We start from the raw sequence: 19,128 nt of genomic DNA, 5'->3' as shown, positions 1-19,128 counted from the left end.
GATTACAGTTCCACAAAAGGGGCTTATTCACAAGTATGGCAGGCAATAGACATGCAAGTTACACTGAGGGTAAATTCCACAAGCACTCCGCAGCAGGTTGCACTTTTACACTGTCCTTTATAGAACTCCTACTCTGGCTTGATAATTCCCAAGGCCCGGATGCCTAAAAGGGTGGCTTATATCCTTGGTTACTTCCTTCCTCAGGTATTATGCTGCTTGCAATGGTTCCTAAGTTCCTCTGCCTATCAGGGGCACGTGGCTTACCCTGGGACGCCTCCTCCTATCAGGTGGATAACTGTCGGTTTCTCCCAGGAGGTTGAGTCCTGCAACTGGGGTATCTCTTCAGAGCTAACTTAGGCTCTCTTGTTCTTCAGGCAGGCTGGAGCTTCTCAACAGCCTCCTGGACATCACTAGCAGCCAGGGCTATCCAGCTGCATGTCAGGAGCAGGCTTACTGGCCTCTGTCTTCTCAGACTCCTGACTCTGCACTAACTCTCCCTGTCTGGGCCTGGACATTTATACTAGGGGCTCCCTATCTCCCTCTAGTGTCTGGGATGTCTAACTACACCCAACTAGGCCTGCTGCTGCATTAGACAGGGGTACATTGCATATAACAACACATTAAAACATACATTAAATGCAGAATTAAATATGACATTTCTGTTCCTTGTGAGTAGGAGTAACGCGCACACCAATTGACCCTTGTGTAGTGCCCACCCATACCTAGTGGGACACTACAAGTGTTCCATGCAGCAAGTGGATGAGGTGAGTATTTTCTTTTTACACAAACTGGGAGACACTAATGGGGGCATTAATGATACTGGAGGGTACTAAGGGGGCATTAATCATAATGGAGGAATTAATACTGAGGGTCACTAATACAGCATTAATAATACTAGGGGGAGGCAATAATCAGGGGTGTACCTATCCTTTCTGCTGCCTGAGGTGAAAACTGAAACGGAGCCCCAACTCCCCAATGACAATTTCTTAACCTAACGCCTTCCCCCCAGTCCTACTGTTAAAGACATACTTGGAAAACATTACATACAGCACTACAAAACATACAGGGTAATACAGCGCCACATACTGTGCTGCCCAATACTATACTGCAAAAACAGATCATCCCTTTCTGCTGCCCCCCTCTTGCCCCTACCTGGTGCTGCCTGAGGCAATCGCCTCACCTCACCTCATTGGTGGTGCTCCCCTGGCAATAATGGAGGTATTAATAATACCAGTGGCCTCTAAGGGGGCATTAATCATACTGGGCGGCGGGGCACGAATTGAGAATTAATAATACTGCAGGGGACAATTATGGGGGCATGAATAATAGTAGGAGATCATTAATCATACTGGGGCATTATGGTGGGATGTTTGATATGCAGGGGGCACTATGGAGGGCATTATGTATACTGAGGACACTGCAGGGGTTGTGATTAAAACAAAAAGCCAATTGAATTCATCTGTTTTTAATGACCGTTAAATACAGACAGACGGATGGAAAATGGTTGAAAATGGCCATGAAAAACTGACAGGGTGTCCATTTTTTATGGCCATTTTTTCACATATGAATGTAGCCTTATTTCCATATCGGCCATCAAAGACAGAGATGGAAAAAACGCTTTAAATGTCAAAATCATCTTCACTACATCACCTAGAAACCTAAATAAACTTTAACATTAGGCTTTAGCATAAATAAAATAATCGGTATACTGGATCCCAGGAGTCCCACAGCCACTTAATGCAGGTATAGGAGCGTGCTCGGCACTTCATTACAGTTCCTATAGACTGCTTCATTGTATGGACAAGTGGGAGGTTAGCATTCCTGTAGCCAGGAGACGGCAGTAAACACAAGCAGGCAGCAGTCTATTGAGAGAGGGGCGTGACAGCTGATGCCAAGCCTGGGCGAGAGCATGCCAGAGCTGTCACCTGCACAGACATAAAGGTAAATGTGTGATATGGCTAGATGTAAGGACCTAAGGCTCTTGTTCTGGGGGCCCCATATCCGTGCTGTGACCGGTAGAGGGGGTCTCAGGGGCTGCCGGCTGCTGTTGCTTGTGTCAAAGATTAGCTAAAAGTTTCCTCCATAGGTAGAACAAGTTGGGTGGCTTTGCCGTCTCCAGGGAATGGTGTTGTGCAGCGTCAGATAGGGCCCGGCAGACCGCAGTCTGTGCTGAGGTAAATCTGACCCTCCTAATGACTGTAAATAATTAACTGTATTAGAGTCCCAGAAATAACACACATTTCCAGCTCCAGAGTTCTTGTTTTCAATTCTAATTTCTCCATGTAACTTCTTGCTTGCTGGGATGGTGGTATCCTGACATAAAGCCAGTGTCATAGATGTACTGGAATCACTGAAGCAGAGATCTTTATAATGCCTGGAACTGATACACAGAGTATAGTAGAAATTGTACAATTATTTTCACTTGTTTTAATATTTTTGGAAAGGCAGCTCTCATTTTTTGCAGTTTGTCATTTTTTCTATCTTAAATCTGATTTCTATTTTTCTCATGTATTTCCTGTTGCTTATATAGTGCCAACTTATTCCACGATGTACAGAGATTGTCATGTACATCTGTCCCGTCCTCATTGTAGCTCACAGTCTGAATTTGTCAGATTCACAAGAACCAATTTGATAGGAAGCCAATTACCCTGTATGTATGATTTTGGGGTGTAGGATGAAACCATAAAAATGTCGTACAGAAATAACTTACAAACTCCATCTGGATGTTGTTATGGGAAGATTTGGACCCAGGAACCCAGAGCTGCAGGGCAACAGTGCTAATCTATAAGCCACCCTACTGCCCTGTGAGGGACATGGTCTGTCCTGACCCAATACAAATAAGTAGCTAGAGGGATAGATATGAGAGATACATAGATAGATATGAGATAGATACAGTACAGACCAAAAGTTTGGACACACCTTCTCATTCAAAGAGTTTTCTTTATTTTCATGACTATGAAAATTGTAGATTCACACTGAAGGCATCAAAACTATGAATTAACACATGTGGAATTATATACATAACAAAAAAGTGTGAAACAACTGAAAATATGTCATATTCTAGGTTCTTCAAAGTAGCCACCTTTTGCTTTGATCACTGCTTTGCAGCTAAGTAAAGAAAAATGAGTGGCCATCATTACTTTAAGAAATGAAGATCAGTCAGTCCGAAAAATTGGGAAAACTTTGAAAGTGTCCCCAAGTGCAGTCACAAAAACCATCAAGCGCTACAAAGAAACTGGCTCACATGCGGACCGCCCCAGGAAAGGAAGGCCAAGAGTCACCTCTGCTGCGGAGGATAAGTTCATCCGAGTCACCAGCCTCAGAAATCGCAGGTTAACAGCAGCTCAGATTAGAGACCAGGTCAATGCCACACAGAGTTCTAGCAGCAGACACATCTCTAGAACAACTGTTAAGAGGAGACTGTGTGAATCAGGCCTTCATGGTAGAATATCTGCTAGGAAACCACTGCTAAGGACAGGCAACTAGCAGAAGAGACTTGTTTGGGCTGAAGAACACAAGGAATGGACATTAGACCAGTGGAAATCTGTGCTTTGGTCTGATGAGTCCAAATTTGAGATCTTTGGTTCCAACCACCGTGTCTTTGTGCGACGCAGAAAAGGTGAACTGATGGACTCTACATGCCTGGTTCCCACCATGAAGCATGGAGGAGGAGGTGTGATGGTGTGGGGGTGCTTTGCTGGTGACACTGTTGGGGATTTATTCAAAATTGAAGGCATACTGAACCAGCATGGCTACCACAGCATCTTGCAGCGGCATGCTATTCCATCCGGTTTGCGTTTAGTTGGACCATCATTTATTTTTCAACAGGACAATGACCCCAAACACACCTCCAGGCTGTGTAAGGGCTATTTGACCATGAAGGAGAGTGATGGGATGCTGCGCCAGATGACCTGGCCTCCACAGTCACCGGACCTGAACCCAATCGAGCAGAGTGAAGGAAAAAGGGCCAACAAGTGCTAAGCATCTCTGGGAACTCCTTCAAGACTGTTGGAAAACCATTTCAGGTGACTACCTCTTGAAGCTCATCAAGAGAATGCCAAGAGTGTGCCAAGCAGTAATCAAAGCAAAAGGTGGCTACTATGAAGAACCTAGAATATGACATATTTTCAGTTGTTTCACACTTTTTTGTTATGTATATAATTCCACGTGTTAATTCATAGTTTTGATGCCTTCAGTGTGAATCTACAATTTTCATAGTCATGAAAATAAAGAAAACTCTTTGAATGAGAAGTTGTGTACAAAATTTTGGTCTGTACTGAATATAGATAAATAGATAGATAAGTCCAAAGCTTGTGAGCAGCACAGCAGAAGCTAGTTGAGAGTGGGTGCCAGCGACTGTTGGAGCGATCCAATCCCCCAAAAAGTTATAAATCAAAATTATCCACGGCACTTCCGTAAGTAAAATCAATGTAGATTTATTCACTAACGTAACGTTTTGGTCCACATAATGGAACCTTTCTCACTGCTTAAGAAAGGTTCCAGTATGTGGACCGAAACGTTACGTTGGTGAATAAATCTACGTTGATTTTACTTACGGAAGTGCCGTGGATAATTTCTATTTATTCATAGATAGATAATTAGATAGATAGATATGAGATAGATAATTAGATAGACATGAGATGATAGATAAATAGATAGATAATTGATATGAAATACTGTATATTAGACAGATACAGCCAATATCAGACACAGGCTATTCTGACCGTGTACCCGCACACTGAGCACTGCTATGTGCTCTCATGCATACAGTAGATAGTTAAAACCCCCCAGAGACCTGATAATTAATAGTTAATGTGTAATTGTTTCTGGAGCACAGCAGAAAGCTCTCCTGGGTATTGGAAGCTCGGAGTCAGTGTTCTTCTACATTGTAATAATCACAGATATCAGTCTGAAGATTAATCATTATTTGTATGTTTTCTTCAGATAAAATTACAGGAAGAGTAAAATGTCAAGAGAAAACCTTGTGCAGCTTGTCCCCTTCTCTGACAGGTAAGAGTGGTTCTAGGAGTCCACGCAATCTTTCTATGTTTTATCGTGGCTTTCAGATTCTGATAGGATTGTATTTGTGCATATAATTATTAATATTACTATTTACGTGACGCCACAATCCATCAGCTTCTTAGTTATAAATCTGCAGCAGTGTTCAAAACATCTCCGTACCTCCGCTGTAACAACAAGACAGGAAACAACTTATTAATATTATGTCATTCAAGTTGAGTTTGACTTCTGATGTCTCAGTGACCAGTTCAGAATCTGTCTGTTATATTGCTGCTCATCAGTGGCATACCTCCAATGGAGGCAGGTCCCTGGGGGTAGGCGTCCCTGCTATGGATGAAAGGCCCATCCTTTTATTACTTTTGCAAGCTAGCTTTGCAAAAGGAGAAGGTACCAGGTGGAGAGAAACCTGTGTGATGTCATCATCATGTGACCAGTGCAAGAAGAACTCAACAGTGAAGAGGAGTAGTAGTGAAGGACCTGTGTGATGTCACCATCATGTGACCAGTGCAGGAAGAGCTCAGCAGTGCAGAGGAGTAGTAGTGAAGGACCTGTGTGATGTCATCATCATGTGACCAGTGCAGGAAGAGCTCAGCAGTGCAGAGGAGTAGTAGTGAAGGACCTGTGTGATGTCACCATCATGTGACCAGTGCAGGAAGAGCTCAGCAGTGAAGAGTAGTAGTAGTAAAGGACCTGTGTGATGTCACCATTGACAAGTTGTAATGTTCTGTGGTAGCCCATAAGAACATGCCAAAAATGGTAGGAGTTTTCATATGATGTCCACTGACACCCTATAATAACAATCTGGCCATGCTGGGAGTGGTAGTTCTCTCCTCCTATACCCTATCTCTGTAATGTTCACTTGTGTGCTATAATAACAATCTGTACATGCTCAGAGTTGTAGTTTTCTCCTGTTAACCCTTCCATGTATTACCCTCTAATTTTAATAATGGTTATGATGAGACTTGTAGTTCTCTTGTCACTATTATGATGTTCTGCAGCAGCTAGGGTGTGTATTAGGCTTTGTTCACATCCGTACTAGTGACTTTCGCTGTTCTGCTCTGTCATAGATGCACAACAATGAAATCAGGGTAGTGCCGAATATGGCACATTATAGATGAAAGCACCTGACGGATCCCCCTGACTATGATGAGATCTGAGGGGTTTTTATCATGGAGTCTGGCAGGCTGCAAAATCCTGTCCAGCATTTATGACCTGATTTGGGGCAGAGGCCGCTAACACAGATGTGATCAAAGCCTTATGTGTTCTGTAGCATCAGATTATCAAGTTCAGCAGCAGCTGAGGTCTGTATTACCAGTATGTTCTGCAGCGGCTGAGGTATGTATTATGAGGTTCTGCAGCGGCTGAGGTATGTATTATGAGGTTCTGCAGCGGCTGAGGTATGTATTATGAGGTTCTGCAGCGGCTGAGGTATGTATTATGAGGATCTGCAGCAGCCAAGGTGTGTAGTATTATCTTCTGCAGCGGCTGAGTTGTGTATTATGAGGTTCTGCAGCAGTTCATCTGCGTATTATAATCTGCAGCTGCTGAGTTGTGTGTTATGAGGTTCTGTAGCAGCTGAGGAAATTATTATGAGGTTCTGCAGCAGCTGAGGTGTGTGTTATGAGGTTCTGCAGCAGCTGAGGTGTGTGTTATGAGGTTCTGTAGCAGCTGAGGTGTGTGTTATGAGGTTCTGTAGCAGCTGAGGTGTGTGTTATGAGGTTCTGCAGCAGCTGATTTTGCCCAAATGCAAAATCTGTAACAGACTGCAAAGTTAATGTGTCAGTCATATTACTGGTGTCTTGTTACTGTATGTGGCAGAGGAATCTTTGGGTCCCCAGACTCAGCTGGGACAGCTACCTTTTAGCCCCTTGTAGCTCCGCCACTGGCCATAGAGACTCTGCAGATTAACATATTTTCTTTCCGCTTCCGTTCCGGGTTACTCCGTGTGCATTCCATTTCCGTATTTCTGTATTTCCGTTTCGCAAAAAAGTAGTGCATGTCCTATTATTGTCCGCAAATCACTGTCCGAGGCCTGCAGAAAATACAAAATACGGTATTTTGTGGATCCATACTGTAGAAATGCTATGCCCAGCCCATATTGCTCATGTGTTTGGTGATTAATAAGTTACTGTTTCCGATCCGCAAAAAATGGATCAAATACGGAAACCATACGGATATGTTTTGTGCAATAACGGAACGGAAGAGGACTTAAATCAGAGAAGAAAAAAAACTCAGATATGGAATAACGGATCCGTGAAAAATGGACCGCAAAACAACAAAGGTCTTGTGCATGAGCCCTTTGGGAGAACTTTTTATGGCGGTCTGGGATAAATGGATTAGAAAAAAAGTGGACAACATCAGTCAGAGAAACATCAGTTATGACTGGATTAAATATTTTAGTATACTTTGCCTGCACCTTGTAAAATGTTTTAAAATAATTTTTTGTAGCAAGTAAGGTAGGGCACCAAAATACCTTGTCCTGCCCCTGTTCCTCTGCCAGCACACCTCACATTGTGACCTGGTTGACTGGTCCGGACCTGACCTGATCCAGCAGCGTCACCAGTCCAGACTCCAGTCCAGCGCTGTAAAGATCCGTCGTAGGCCCTGAGTGCACTCTGCCACAGTAACAGCCGTGTGAGGGAAGGGGGTGTGAAACAGCAGCAGGCGCAGTTCATGGAGGAAAGGGTGGCACACGAGATAAAAGATGGCATCAGCAGGCATAGTTTATCGGTTAAGGTTAGGTGCACACTTGCAGATTCCAGTATTGAATACTGACATCGCCAGACTTCATATGCTGAACACCACGGGCACTTGCATTATCCTATTTAATAATGGGGTCTGGCGGCAACCAGCATGAGTACAGGCATTTTGGCAGATGAAATACTGCTGCATACAGAGTTCTTGTGCCGGAATCTGCACTGAAGGCTCCTGGCATAACCTCTGCTGCAGATGAACATGTAGCCTAAGGGGTGTTATGGGTGACTCATAAGAATGCAGTCACCGTACAGTTCATGGGGGGGCTGATAGGACTGCAGACACAGTTCATGGAGGAAGGGGGCATGATAGCTGTTCATGGTGGTGGGTGACGGGAAGTGGCTGGTAAGTTTGCAGCAGTCTGTGATGGGGTAGGGGAAGTTTGCCCATAAGAAACTTGCAGTGCATGAATGGCTGGGTGGTGTCTGAGAAGACTGAATGGTACATTTTTTATTCTTTATTTGTAGGTATAAATGAGGTGGGACAGGGATAAGCCAAGGCAGGTAGCGAGAGGGGCCAGGGACAGGGCAGGGGGACTCACATCAGATTCTTGATATGGTGACCAGTGATTTCTATATACGCCCCTGTTGCTCATCTTCTTCGTTTTATCTCATTAACCCCTTCCCGACATCCATTGTACAAATACAGAGGATGTCGGTACCTTAAAGATGGCGCCCACTCTGGAGTGGAGCGAATGCCATAGCCGCCAGGTGCCTGCTGTTTCACAGTAATGCCGGCCATGTACATTTAACTCCTCAGATGCCATGGTCAAATGTATCCACGGTATCTGAGAGGGCTAAAACCCGGAAGTAAGTCCAATAACGCCTGTACTATTAAAATATATTTTAAAGAATCCCATACGGTGAATAGCATAACAGAAAAAAATGGCAGATTAACAGTTTTTTCATCACTTTACTTCCCAAAATAATTGAATAAGGCTAGTTTCACACTAGCGTTCGGCTGTCCGCTCGTGAGCTCCGTTTGAAGGGGCTCACGAGCGGACCCGAACGCTTCCGTCCAGCCCTGATGCAGTCTGAATGGATGCGGATCCGCTCAGACTGCATCAGTCTGGCGGCGTTCAGCCTCCGCTCCGCTCAGCAGGCGGACACCTGATCCGTGCGGATCCGTCCAGACTTACAATGTAAGTCAATGGGGACGGATCCGTTTGAAGATGCCACAATATGGCTCAATCTTCAAATGGATCCGTCCCCCATTGACTTTCAATGTAAAAGTCTGGACGGATCCGCTCAGGCTAATTTCACACTTAGCTTTTTTTTGCCAATATAATGCATACGGATCCGTTCTGAACGGAGCCACCGTCTGCATTAATATGAGCGGATCCGTTCAGAACGGATCCGATCGAACGCTAGTGTAAAAGTAGCCTAAGAAGTGATAAAAAAAAGTCATACACACCCCAAAATGGTAGTAGCAAAAACTACAGATCGTCCCGCAAAAAATTAGTTCGCAAACTATAAAAAAGTTATAGGGGTCAGAATACGCTGATGAGAAAAAAATATATATTTTTTCAACAGATTATTTTTAAGTATTAAAATGCAAGAAAAACTACACATCTGTAGTATCACTGTAATTGTACTGCCCTGGAGAATGAAGAGAACAAGTCAGTTTTAGGCCTCATGCACACGACCGTTGTGTGCATCCGTGGCCGTTGTGCCGTTTTCAGTTTTTTTTCGCGGACCCATTGACTTTCAATGGGTCCGTGGAAAAATCGGAAAATGCACCGTTTTGCAGCCGAGGCCGTGATCCGTGTATCCTGTCCGTCAAAAAAATATGACCTGTCCTATTTTTTTGACGGACAACGGTTCACGGACCCAAGTCAATGGGTCCGTGAAAGAACACGGATGCACACAAGATTGGCATCCGTGTCCGTGATCCGTGGCCGTAGGTTGCTTTCATACAGACGGATCCGAAGATCCGTCTGCATAAAAGCTTTTTCTGATCTAAGTTTTCACTTCGTGAAAACTCATTTCCGACAGTATATTCTAACACAGAAGCGTTCCCATGGTGATGGGGACGCTTCTAGTTAGAATACATTGCAAACTTTGTACAAGACTGCCCCCTGCTGCCTGGCACCACCCGATCTCTTACAGGGGGATATGATAGCACAATTAACCCCTTCAGGTGCGGCACCTAAAGGGGTTAATTGTACTATCATATTCCCCTGTAAGAGATCAGGGCTGCCAGGCAGCAGGGGGCAGACCCCCCTCCCCAGTTTGAATATCGTTGGTGGCACAGTGTGCGCCCACCATTGCCCCCCCCCTTCCCTCCCTCTATTGTAATAAATCGTTGGTGGCACAGTGTGCGCCCACCATCGCCCCCCCCTTCCTCCCTCTATAGTTAAAAATCGTTGGTGGCACAGTGTGCGCCCACCATCGGCCCCCCCTCTCTCTATAGTAGTAACAACCATTGGTGGCAGTGTGCGGCCTCCCATTCCCCCCCCCTTCCTCCCTCTATAGTTAAAAATCGTTGGTGGCACAGTGTGCGCCCACCATCGGCCCCCCCTCTCTCTATAGTAGTAACAACCATTGGTGGCAGTGTGCGGCCTCCCATTCCCCCCCCCCCCCCCCATCATTGGTGGCAGCGGAGTTCCGATCGGAGTCCCAGTTTAATCGCTGGGGCTCGATCGGTAACCATGGCAACCAGGAAGCTACTGCAGCCCTGGTTGCCATGGTTACTTAGCAATAGTACAACAGTAGAAGATTCATACTTACCTGCTTGCTGCTGCGATGTATGTGACCGGCCGGGAGCTCCTCCTACTGGTAAGTGACAGTTCTTTAGCAATGCGCCGCACAGACCTTTCACTTACCAGTAGATGGAGCTCCCGGCCGGTCACAGACATCGCAGCAGCAAGCAGGTAAGTATGAATCTTCTACTGTTGTACTATTGCTAAGTAACCATGGCAACCAGGGATGCAGTAGCTTCCTGGTTGCCATGGTTACCGATCGGAGCCCCAGCGATTAAACTGGGACTCCGATCGGAACTCCGCTGCCACCAATGATGGGGGGGGGGGGGAATGGGAGACCGCACACTGCCACCAATGTTGTTACTGCTATAGAGGGAGGGGGGGGGGGCGATGGTGGTTGGCACACTGTGCCACCAACGATTTATTACAATAGAGGGAGGGAGGGGGGGGCGATGGTGGGCGCACACTGTGCCACCAACGATTTCTAACATTAGAGGGAGGAAGGGGGGGCCCGCACCTGAAGGGGTTAATTGTGCTATCATATCCCCCTGTAAGAGATCGGGTGCTGCCAGGCAGCAGGGGGCAGTCTTGTACAAAGTTTGTAGTGTATTCTAACCTGAAGCGTCCCCATCACCATGGGAACGCCTCTGTGTTAGAATATACTGTCGGATCTGAGGTTCACGAAGTAGCTCATATCCGACAGTATATTCTAACATAGAGGCGTTCCCATGGTGATGGGGACGCTTCAAGTTAAAATATACTATCGGATTGGAGAAAACTCCAATCCGATGGTATAAAAGAACTCCAGACTTTACATTGAAAGTCAATGGGGACGGATCCGTTTGAAATGGCACCATATTGTGTCAACATCAAACGGATCCGTCCCCATTGACTTGCATTGTAATTCAGGACGGATCCGTTTGGCTCCGCACGGCCAGGCGGACACCAAAACGACTTTTTTTTCATGTCCGTGGATCCTCCAAAAATCAAGGAAGACCCGCGGACGAAAAAACGGTCACGGATCACGGACCCACGGACCCCGTTTTTGCGGACCGTGAAAAAAAACTGTCGTGTGCATGAGGCCTTACCGTGTAGTGAACTCAGTAAAAATTGTGCTTTGTTTTTTTTCATATTCCACCCAATTTGGATTTTTTTTTTCCTGCTTCCCACTACATTGGAAATCACTGATGAAACACTGACCAAACACCGACTGTATGAAAGCAGCCGTAGGCCTCATGCACACGACTGTTGCCTGGCCGTGCTCGTATTGCGGCCCACAAATAGCAATATACAAGCACGGGACGTTTGTGCACCGCATCACGGATGTGGACCCTTTAACTTGAATGGGTCCACAATCTGGAAGGTGCGGTGCGGAACAGAGGCACGGGACTCCACGGAAGCACTACGGAGTGCTTCAGTGGGGTTCCTCTCCGTTCCTCCACACCACAAAAAAAAAGAACGTGTTGTATTTCTTTGCATTGCTGACAGATCATGGACCCTTTCAAGTTGAATGGGTCTGAATCCATCTGCGGCAGCCGCATGCATGCTGCCCGTGCATTGGGGACTGCAAATTGCTGTCACCAATGCACAGAACGGCCGACCAACGGCCATGTGAATGAGTCCTTATTCAGACATAAGTAAATGTTCTCCTCAGACTGTACATAGATCCATTTATTGTAATGTGTTTGTTCACACAGCAATGGTTTTCCAGTGACCAGGGGTTAGTGGAAAAATCACAGAAGCATGCATTACTTTAGTCCGTGATGCGAACCAAACATGTTGATTGAAGCCTGTGGGTCCACTAGCGTCAGTGTTCTGTCAGTGATTTTCACTGACAATTGATAGGAGATGCTCTGAAACAGGGGCATAATGATCACGGTCGCAGACCGTGCGACCACGACCAGGCCCAGTGGGGGGAGGGGGCCTTCTGTGCTCACGTGTAATCGGGCCCGGCACTGTCACTGTACTTCATGTCAGGCCCCATCGGAGAACTCAACTCACCTGCATCACATGCAGTACAGCATCTATCAGGCCTCCACGCTGCCCTACTAGAATTAGTCATAAATTAAATGGGTGGGCAGAGCCTGACTAACACAAGTTAGGCTCCGCCCACCCACCTAATTCATGATTAATTTTAGTAGGACCTGTGAGTGAAGACTGGGGGCAGTGGGGGACACTACTGGGGCAGTGGGGGACATTATTGGGAGCTGTTGAGGACATTACTGGGGTTAGTGGGGGACATTACTGGAGGCAGTGGGGGACACTACTGGGGTCAGTGGGGAACCTTACTGGGGGCATTATTGGGGGCAGTGGGGGACATTACTGTAGGCAGTGGGGGACACTACTAGGGGCAGTGGGGGACACTACTGGGGGCAGTGGGGGACACTACTGGGGGCAGTGGGGGACACTACTGGAGGCAGTGGGAGACACTACTGGGGGCAGTGGGGGACACTACTGGGGGGCAGTGGGGAACCTTACTGGGGTTAGTGGGGGACATTATTGGGGCAGTGGGGGATATTACCTGGGACAGTGGGGGACATTACCTGGGGCAGTGGGGGACATTACCTGGGGCAGAGGGGGCATTACTGGGAACAGTGGGGGACATTACTAGGAGCAGTGAGGGACAGTACTGGAGGCAGTGGAAGGGCACTATGGGGATATTACTATGGGTGCTATAGGTACATAAGTGGGGGGATATTGTTATTACCAGAGACCAGGGGTGTAACAATCACAGTCACGGAAGGTGTAACCGAGCACGAAGTGGGGGAGGGGGGTTGGGTCCCGATCCAAAGTTTGCCCTGGGGCCCATAAAACTCTAGTTACACCACTGCTCTGGAAATCAACTTTTCAGTCTAGCAATGCGTGTAGAATACTGATGATGCATGGAGGGCAAAAAATGGAGGCACGGATCCTTCACAGAGTCTCCATGGATGATACACCGAGATGTCTTCTCACAGATGTTATCGCAGGCCCTGAAGTGTGAATAAGGCCTTACATGACAAAATTTAGGGTACATCTATGGGGACCTCAGAAGCTTTGTAAATATAGGTTTGTTACAATTGCTTTTAAAGGGAGTTTTGTAAATTCATATGCTTTTAAAGATGTTGTGCCATTATAACAACTTTTATCAGTTATCTCATATCCTGAGGATATCCATCAATATCTGACTGGTGGAGTCTGACATCCTGCACCCCCACCCATCAGATATTCCAGAGTAGCTCCAGTGTTCTGTCAGAAAACCTTAAATCGTCAGATTCCCTTACACCTCCGCGCAAGCGCAGTACCACGGCACGGCGCCTCCGCGCAAGTCAGCGTTGACTCATGGACGCGCGCACGGACACCATGCGCGCACCCAACCACGCGTGCGCTCTGACAGTCTTTTGTCCTGTTAAATCTCCTTACCACTCACACTGCGCATGAGCGGATTGTAAAACCTTTTTACCCTTACCCTCCCCCTCCTTACCCTCACTACACAGCGCACTTCAGATTCATTGCTGGCTGCCTTCAATCCGCTTGTGCGCAGTGTGAGGGTAAGGAGATTTAACAAGACAAAAGACCGTCAGATCTTCTTACCCCTGAGAGCGCAGGTGCGGTTGGGCGCGTCACACGTCCATGAGTCAACGCTCACTGTAATTTTACCTTAACCATGCGCTTGCGTGTAGGTGCCTTGCTGTGGTACTACACTTGCGCGGAGGCGCACACCCCCGGAAGTCACTTGGGTAAGGGAATCTGACGATTTAAGGTTTTCTGACAGAACACCAGAACTGTTACGAATGGAATTGGTTACTGCAGTAAGCAGCTTCTTACACTACACAATGGACAGAGCCGTGCTTCTAGTGGTGGCTGCAGGCAGTCAAAATTTTGTCATTGTAGAGCTCATGCACACAAATGTGTGTGCCTTGTGCCCGTGCTGTGGACCGTAAATTGAAGCATTGCTTACCAATTACATCCAGTGCTGGCGCTCCTGCTCTCTCCGCCAAGCTTTGCTTACCTGACTGTGCAATGAGCCGGACCGTGGGTAAAGTTACATGGACGCCAAATTATGCAGCGGGTTAGGATATGGGTTTAATAGTCTATAGTTTTAATTGTGACGCCAATTGCAGCGTGCGCTTGGTACTAACACAGGGCCCTTTAAGGTGTTGTAACTCACGTACCAAGTTAAGAATGCCAGAATGGTGTAATATCTCTGTATGGTAGTTGTAATAGTGTCAACGGTGTCTCCTACCTGGGTACGGCTGGACTCCTGGATCCTGGCTCACTTGCAATAAATTGAGTGTGAAGCTAGTAGGAGTAATTGAGGAATTTGGAGCAGTAATTGAGATCCAGACCTTGGGTAAAGTTCAAACTTGACTTTTCTAGTGATAGCTTTCATCCGAGCAAGGTACAGCATTAGTCTTTGGTCCCAGCAGGTATTGGCAATGTGTGGCAGGAATATATCTTCTGTTGTGCCTGGAGCTTTTGCAGGAAAGGGTCGTCTGCTTGTTAGCTCTGTAATGTGGCAGGAATTTGGCTTCTGCGCTTTCTATCTTCTGCTTTCTGGGGACTGACTAGCTGAGGAGGAATTTGGCTTCTCCTGGGTCTCTGATCTGTACTCACAGCTATCTTCACAGGGTATGGTTCTTCCTGGAACTGGAGTTGTCTGCTTGCTTCTTCCAGCTGAGACTGAAGGGCTCAGGCTGGGGATGATGATCAATGTCTCAGCCGAGACAAGATCCTGGCTTTGGATCCCTATATCTGGGAGCTCCTACACACACAGCCTTCCCCTAGCAGGTGTGGCTGGCACACTAACTTAACTTCCTTCCCTCCCCATGAGGCAGGATGTGGGAGCAGCCACTCTGCTCACAGAGGGGGGAGCTAAACTGGAATGTACTATTCCAGCCTAGGGACACTAAACTGAGTTAACTCCTTGCTAACACATTGCTGCCACCTGCTGGTGAACATGGAAATTACATCAATATACAATTATCAAGGTTTTACAATGCACATTTGAGAGAATATTATATAAAATTACATTAGATGACAAGGCAAATACACTTAACAGGTTGTAGCGGGGTAAAATAGTTTCATAACGCAACTCTGGGGTGTTACATTTTGTAGCAATGATATCAGTTCAACAGCAGGTGACCATTGGGGCTGTTTGGCCTAATAGCAGCCGCTAAACAGCGCTAGAGTCAGAAACACATGAAAATATGAACAAAAGCACATTTTGTGAACAGGAATGTTTATTGTCATGTTCACAATGCGCATATGCAAACATAAAGTAGCATCCACTAAGTAATAATCTAACATTATATTCTATTCTAGAGCTGCATTCAGACTTCTGCTGGCTACGACTGAAGACATTCAGCAATCCCTTTGTAATGGCTTAGCTAAACGCCTTTAAAATGCACGTCCATAGCTAATATTAAAGGGGTTGTCTGGGATTGGGGACATTGGTTTGATTGTTTAACAAGGACATAAATATCTCCTACATGACTGTCCTACCTTCCCATACTTTTCTGATGCCCCATATTCTTTTCTCACATTCAGTGACGTACCGGGTCCCTTCTGCAGAGCGAAGCCGCTTCTTCCGCATCGCAGGGAGCCCGGTGATGTCACCATCAGCCGCAGGCATTATGCAGAGCGCTCGGAGGGGCGGTACCTCGGAGACAACAGATCGTGCTAAGCCACTCCCCTCCTTTCCGGTGACGTCATTGGGCAGGGCTTGTTGTCCACAATGAAGGAGGCAAGGGAACTATGCGAAATATGATTCAAGGGGGGGGGGCGGATGCATGGAGGACGTGGCGATGTGCGACAGGAGGCGGAATAACAATGAGGGGCGGAGTCACGGCGGAGATGAGAGTCGTCTGAAAGCACGTGATGCCGTTCAGCACTGAGACCCACAGTTCAGAGCGGCAGGAAGTTAGACAAAAATAAACAGAGATGTAAACAGTGCGTGGGAGACCGTCTGAGCCGTGTAGAAATGGCGAAAATACCTTAAAACATATGGGGGGACCTAGAATCACCTGTTAACAGTGAGACCACTTAAAAAAAACAAAAAAACTTTGATCCCGGACAACCCCTTTAATGACATAAGATTACTGTGCTGTGCTTGTTGCAAAAGCTGTACTTCCTAGATGAAAATTTGTACAGACACCGAACAAGCAGGAAGTGCTGCAAGATTGCAGCTCTGAAACCTGCAAAGTTATAATATAATATAATATAATATAATATAATATAGGCTAAAGTTCATAATCATTACAAAATAAATAAAGCATTGTATTTGTAAAGTAAGTCCACCGAATCGCAATGGGATCCTATAGGCAGAAATGCACGTCAGTATTGTTACATTTATTATTACATGAATGAAGGCCCTGCTTACAATAGTTATTGTAATAAATATGATTTGTAATATGGTAACAAATATGATTATTGTAATATTTTCATAATTGTAATAGTGTGATATTTTAATACTGTATGTCATTGTAATAATGTGTTGGTGAGTGCAATAATTTAAAACCTAAGGCCTTGTTCACACTGTCTGTGTTCTTCACTGACATCTCATAGATTTCTTGTATTTAATGTGGCTGTTCACACATCAGTGGTTTTCCATTGATGATGGGTCAGTGGAAAAACAATGAAGACGTGCACTAATGTCCGTGATGCGGACCAAACATGCCCTTTGAAGTCTATGGGTCAGTGAAAAACAGTGAGAGAACACATATGGCATCCGTGTTCTGTCAGTGGTTTTCACTGAACATTGGTAGGAGATGCTCTGGAGTGTACATGGAATGCAGATGACACACAGAGGGCAAAAAACAGACTCTTCACGGACATCTTCACAGATGAAACACTGATCATTTTATCACTGATGTCATCACGAACACAGAATTTTTCTTTACACGATTTTGGCTTGTAAAAGTCCTCCATGGAATTCATGCACCATCTGCGCCTGAAATACGTCTAATTAAGGTGTATTTCAGTACAGTAAATGACCCCCATAGTATTTTTCTTGCATTTTTTTCAGACTTTTTTTTTTCTATTGAGAAAATATTTTTCCTATGTGAAGTCTAAATAATGGCACACCGAGCGCATGCTGCAATAAAAAAAATAAAAAAAAATAAAATAAAAAAGGCAAGGGAGCAAAAAACACAAGGAAACTATAATAAAACACCACTATAAAAAAGCAACGTTTGTAAGGCTACTTTCACACTTCTGTTGTTGTTTTCCTGTATTGCGATTCGGCAGAGGAGCTCAATACTGGAAAAAATATAGTCCTAATTTATCAGGATGTCTTCCGTTCCATTAGCACTCCGTCCTTTGACCGGACAGAAAACTGCTGCAAGCTGTGGTTTTGTGTCTGTTCATAAAAACTTTGAAAAACGGATCCGTCACTGAAAACAATGTAAGTCAATGGTGATGGATCCAATTTTTTTTTAGGAGACAAAAAAAATTGATTCATCAGCCATTGAATTTCAGTGTATTTAGCGACTGCTCCGTTTTTTCTGTTTCGATTTCACACAACCGCTTCCTAATGGATGCATCCTGATGTGCAAAATCAAAACGGATCCATTTAACTCTAGTATTGAGATCATCTGCTTGTTCTCAATACCGGAATTAACAACGCAAGTGTGAAAGTAACCTAAGGCATTTTAAAATTTCATATTGGTCAACGTGTAAGAACTGGTCGCTGTGTTATTTGCTACAAATAAACAAAACATTGGGGGTCATTTACTAAAATTGCTACTACAACAACAACAACAGTTTTTAGCATTTTTAAATGCCATCCTCGCCACTTGGGTGTGGCGAGGGCCGGGGCATTGGCCCCAGAAATTTACTAACATTTGCACCTGGAAACAGCCAACACAAAGCAGCGAAGACTACTTCAGTCAGGGACTGGGACAGTTTTCACTCCAGGCGCACTGACTGCCGGAGACGCACCTAATTTAGGAGGAGGCCTGTGCCTTGTCATTAATTAGGCACTTCCTCTGGCAGAGCAGGTGCTATCAGAGAACGGCCTAAAAATGCAGTCTTTGATAAAAGACCCCCATTATGTGAAACCATTTTATAGTGATAATTGTTTTTTTTCCTATCACCTCCTTCAGCTCAAAAGTCTGAAAACTCAGCACAATTAATTTAGATCCTCATTAGCTCCATCACAGTTCCAGCCACCCTGATGAATTCCACAATTATTTTACTTAACCTGATAGATGAGCTGTGCTATCTTCAAGCAGCAAAACAGAAACAAGTATCTAAAAGCCAAGGAAACCGGGATTGTTGAATTTTCCCAATCTAATAGAGAGTTTGGTATGCGTTGCTTCATTCATTCTTTATGGGGCTGTCAAAGATACGCTTCAAAACTTGGCACAACCCCTTTAAGCAGTGGTGTACATAGAGAAGTAAGGGCCACATAGCAAGGATCAAACCAGGCTCCCCACACAGGACAGAAGGGTTTCCGCCATTTTCCCACTGATTCATTTGCTAAAAGTTGTTCCTTTAGAGCAGGAATGTTCAACCTGCGGTCCTCCAGCTGTTGCAAAACTACAACTCCCAGCATGCCTGGACAGCCTACAGCTATTAGGGCATGCTGGGAATTGTAGTTTTGCAACAGCTGGAGGGCCGCAGGTTGAGCAACCCTGCTTTAGAGGGTAGAGTCCTGACCAAGTTTTAACCTC

The 19,128-nt window shown here is 45.5% G+C and overlaps 1 protein-coding gene across 1 annotated transcript in view; it reads left to right on the top strand.

The window, feature by feature from the left end:
• Nucleotides 1-1,880: 1,880 nt before the first annotated feature.
• Nucleotides 1,881-19,128, top strand: part of FAM81B (family with sequence similarity 81 member B) — an 85,072-nt gene continuing 67,824 nt past the window's right edge. Inside the window, exons 1-2 of the mRNA XM_044291341.1 lie at nucleotides 1,881-1,941; nucleotides 4,945-5,010. Coding sequence (XP_044147276.1) covers nucleotides 4,967-5,010 — 44 coding nt within the window. The 5' untranslated portion in view covers nucleotides 1,881-1,941; nucleotides 4,945-4,966. The remainder of the gene's footprint in view (nucleotides 1,942-4,944; nucleotides 5,011-19,128) is intronic.

This window comes from Bufo gargarizans, chromosome 1, assembly GCF_014858855.1.
Source record: "Bufo gargarizans isolate SCDJY-AF-19 chromosome 1, ASM1485885v1, whole genome shotgun sequence".
NCBI lineage: Eukaryota > Metazoa > Chordata > Amphibia > Anura > Bufonidae > Bufo > Bufo gargarizans.
This window is presented reverse-complemented; position numbering and strand designations above follow the sequence as displayed.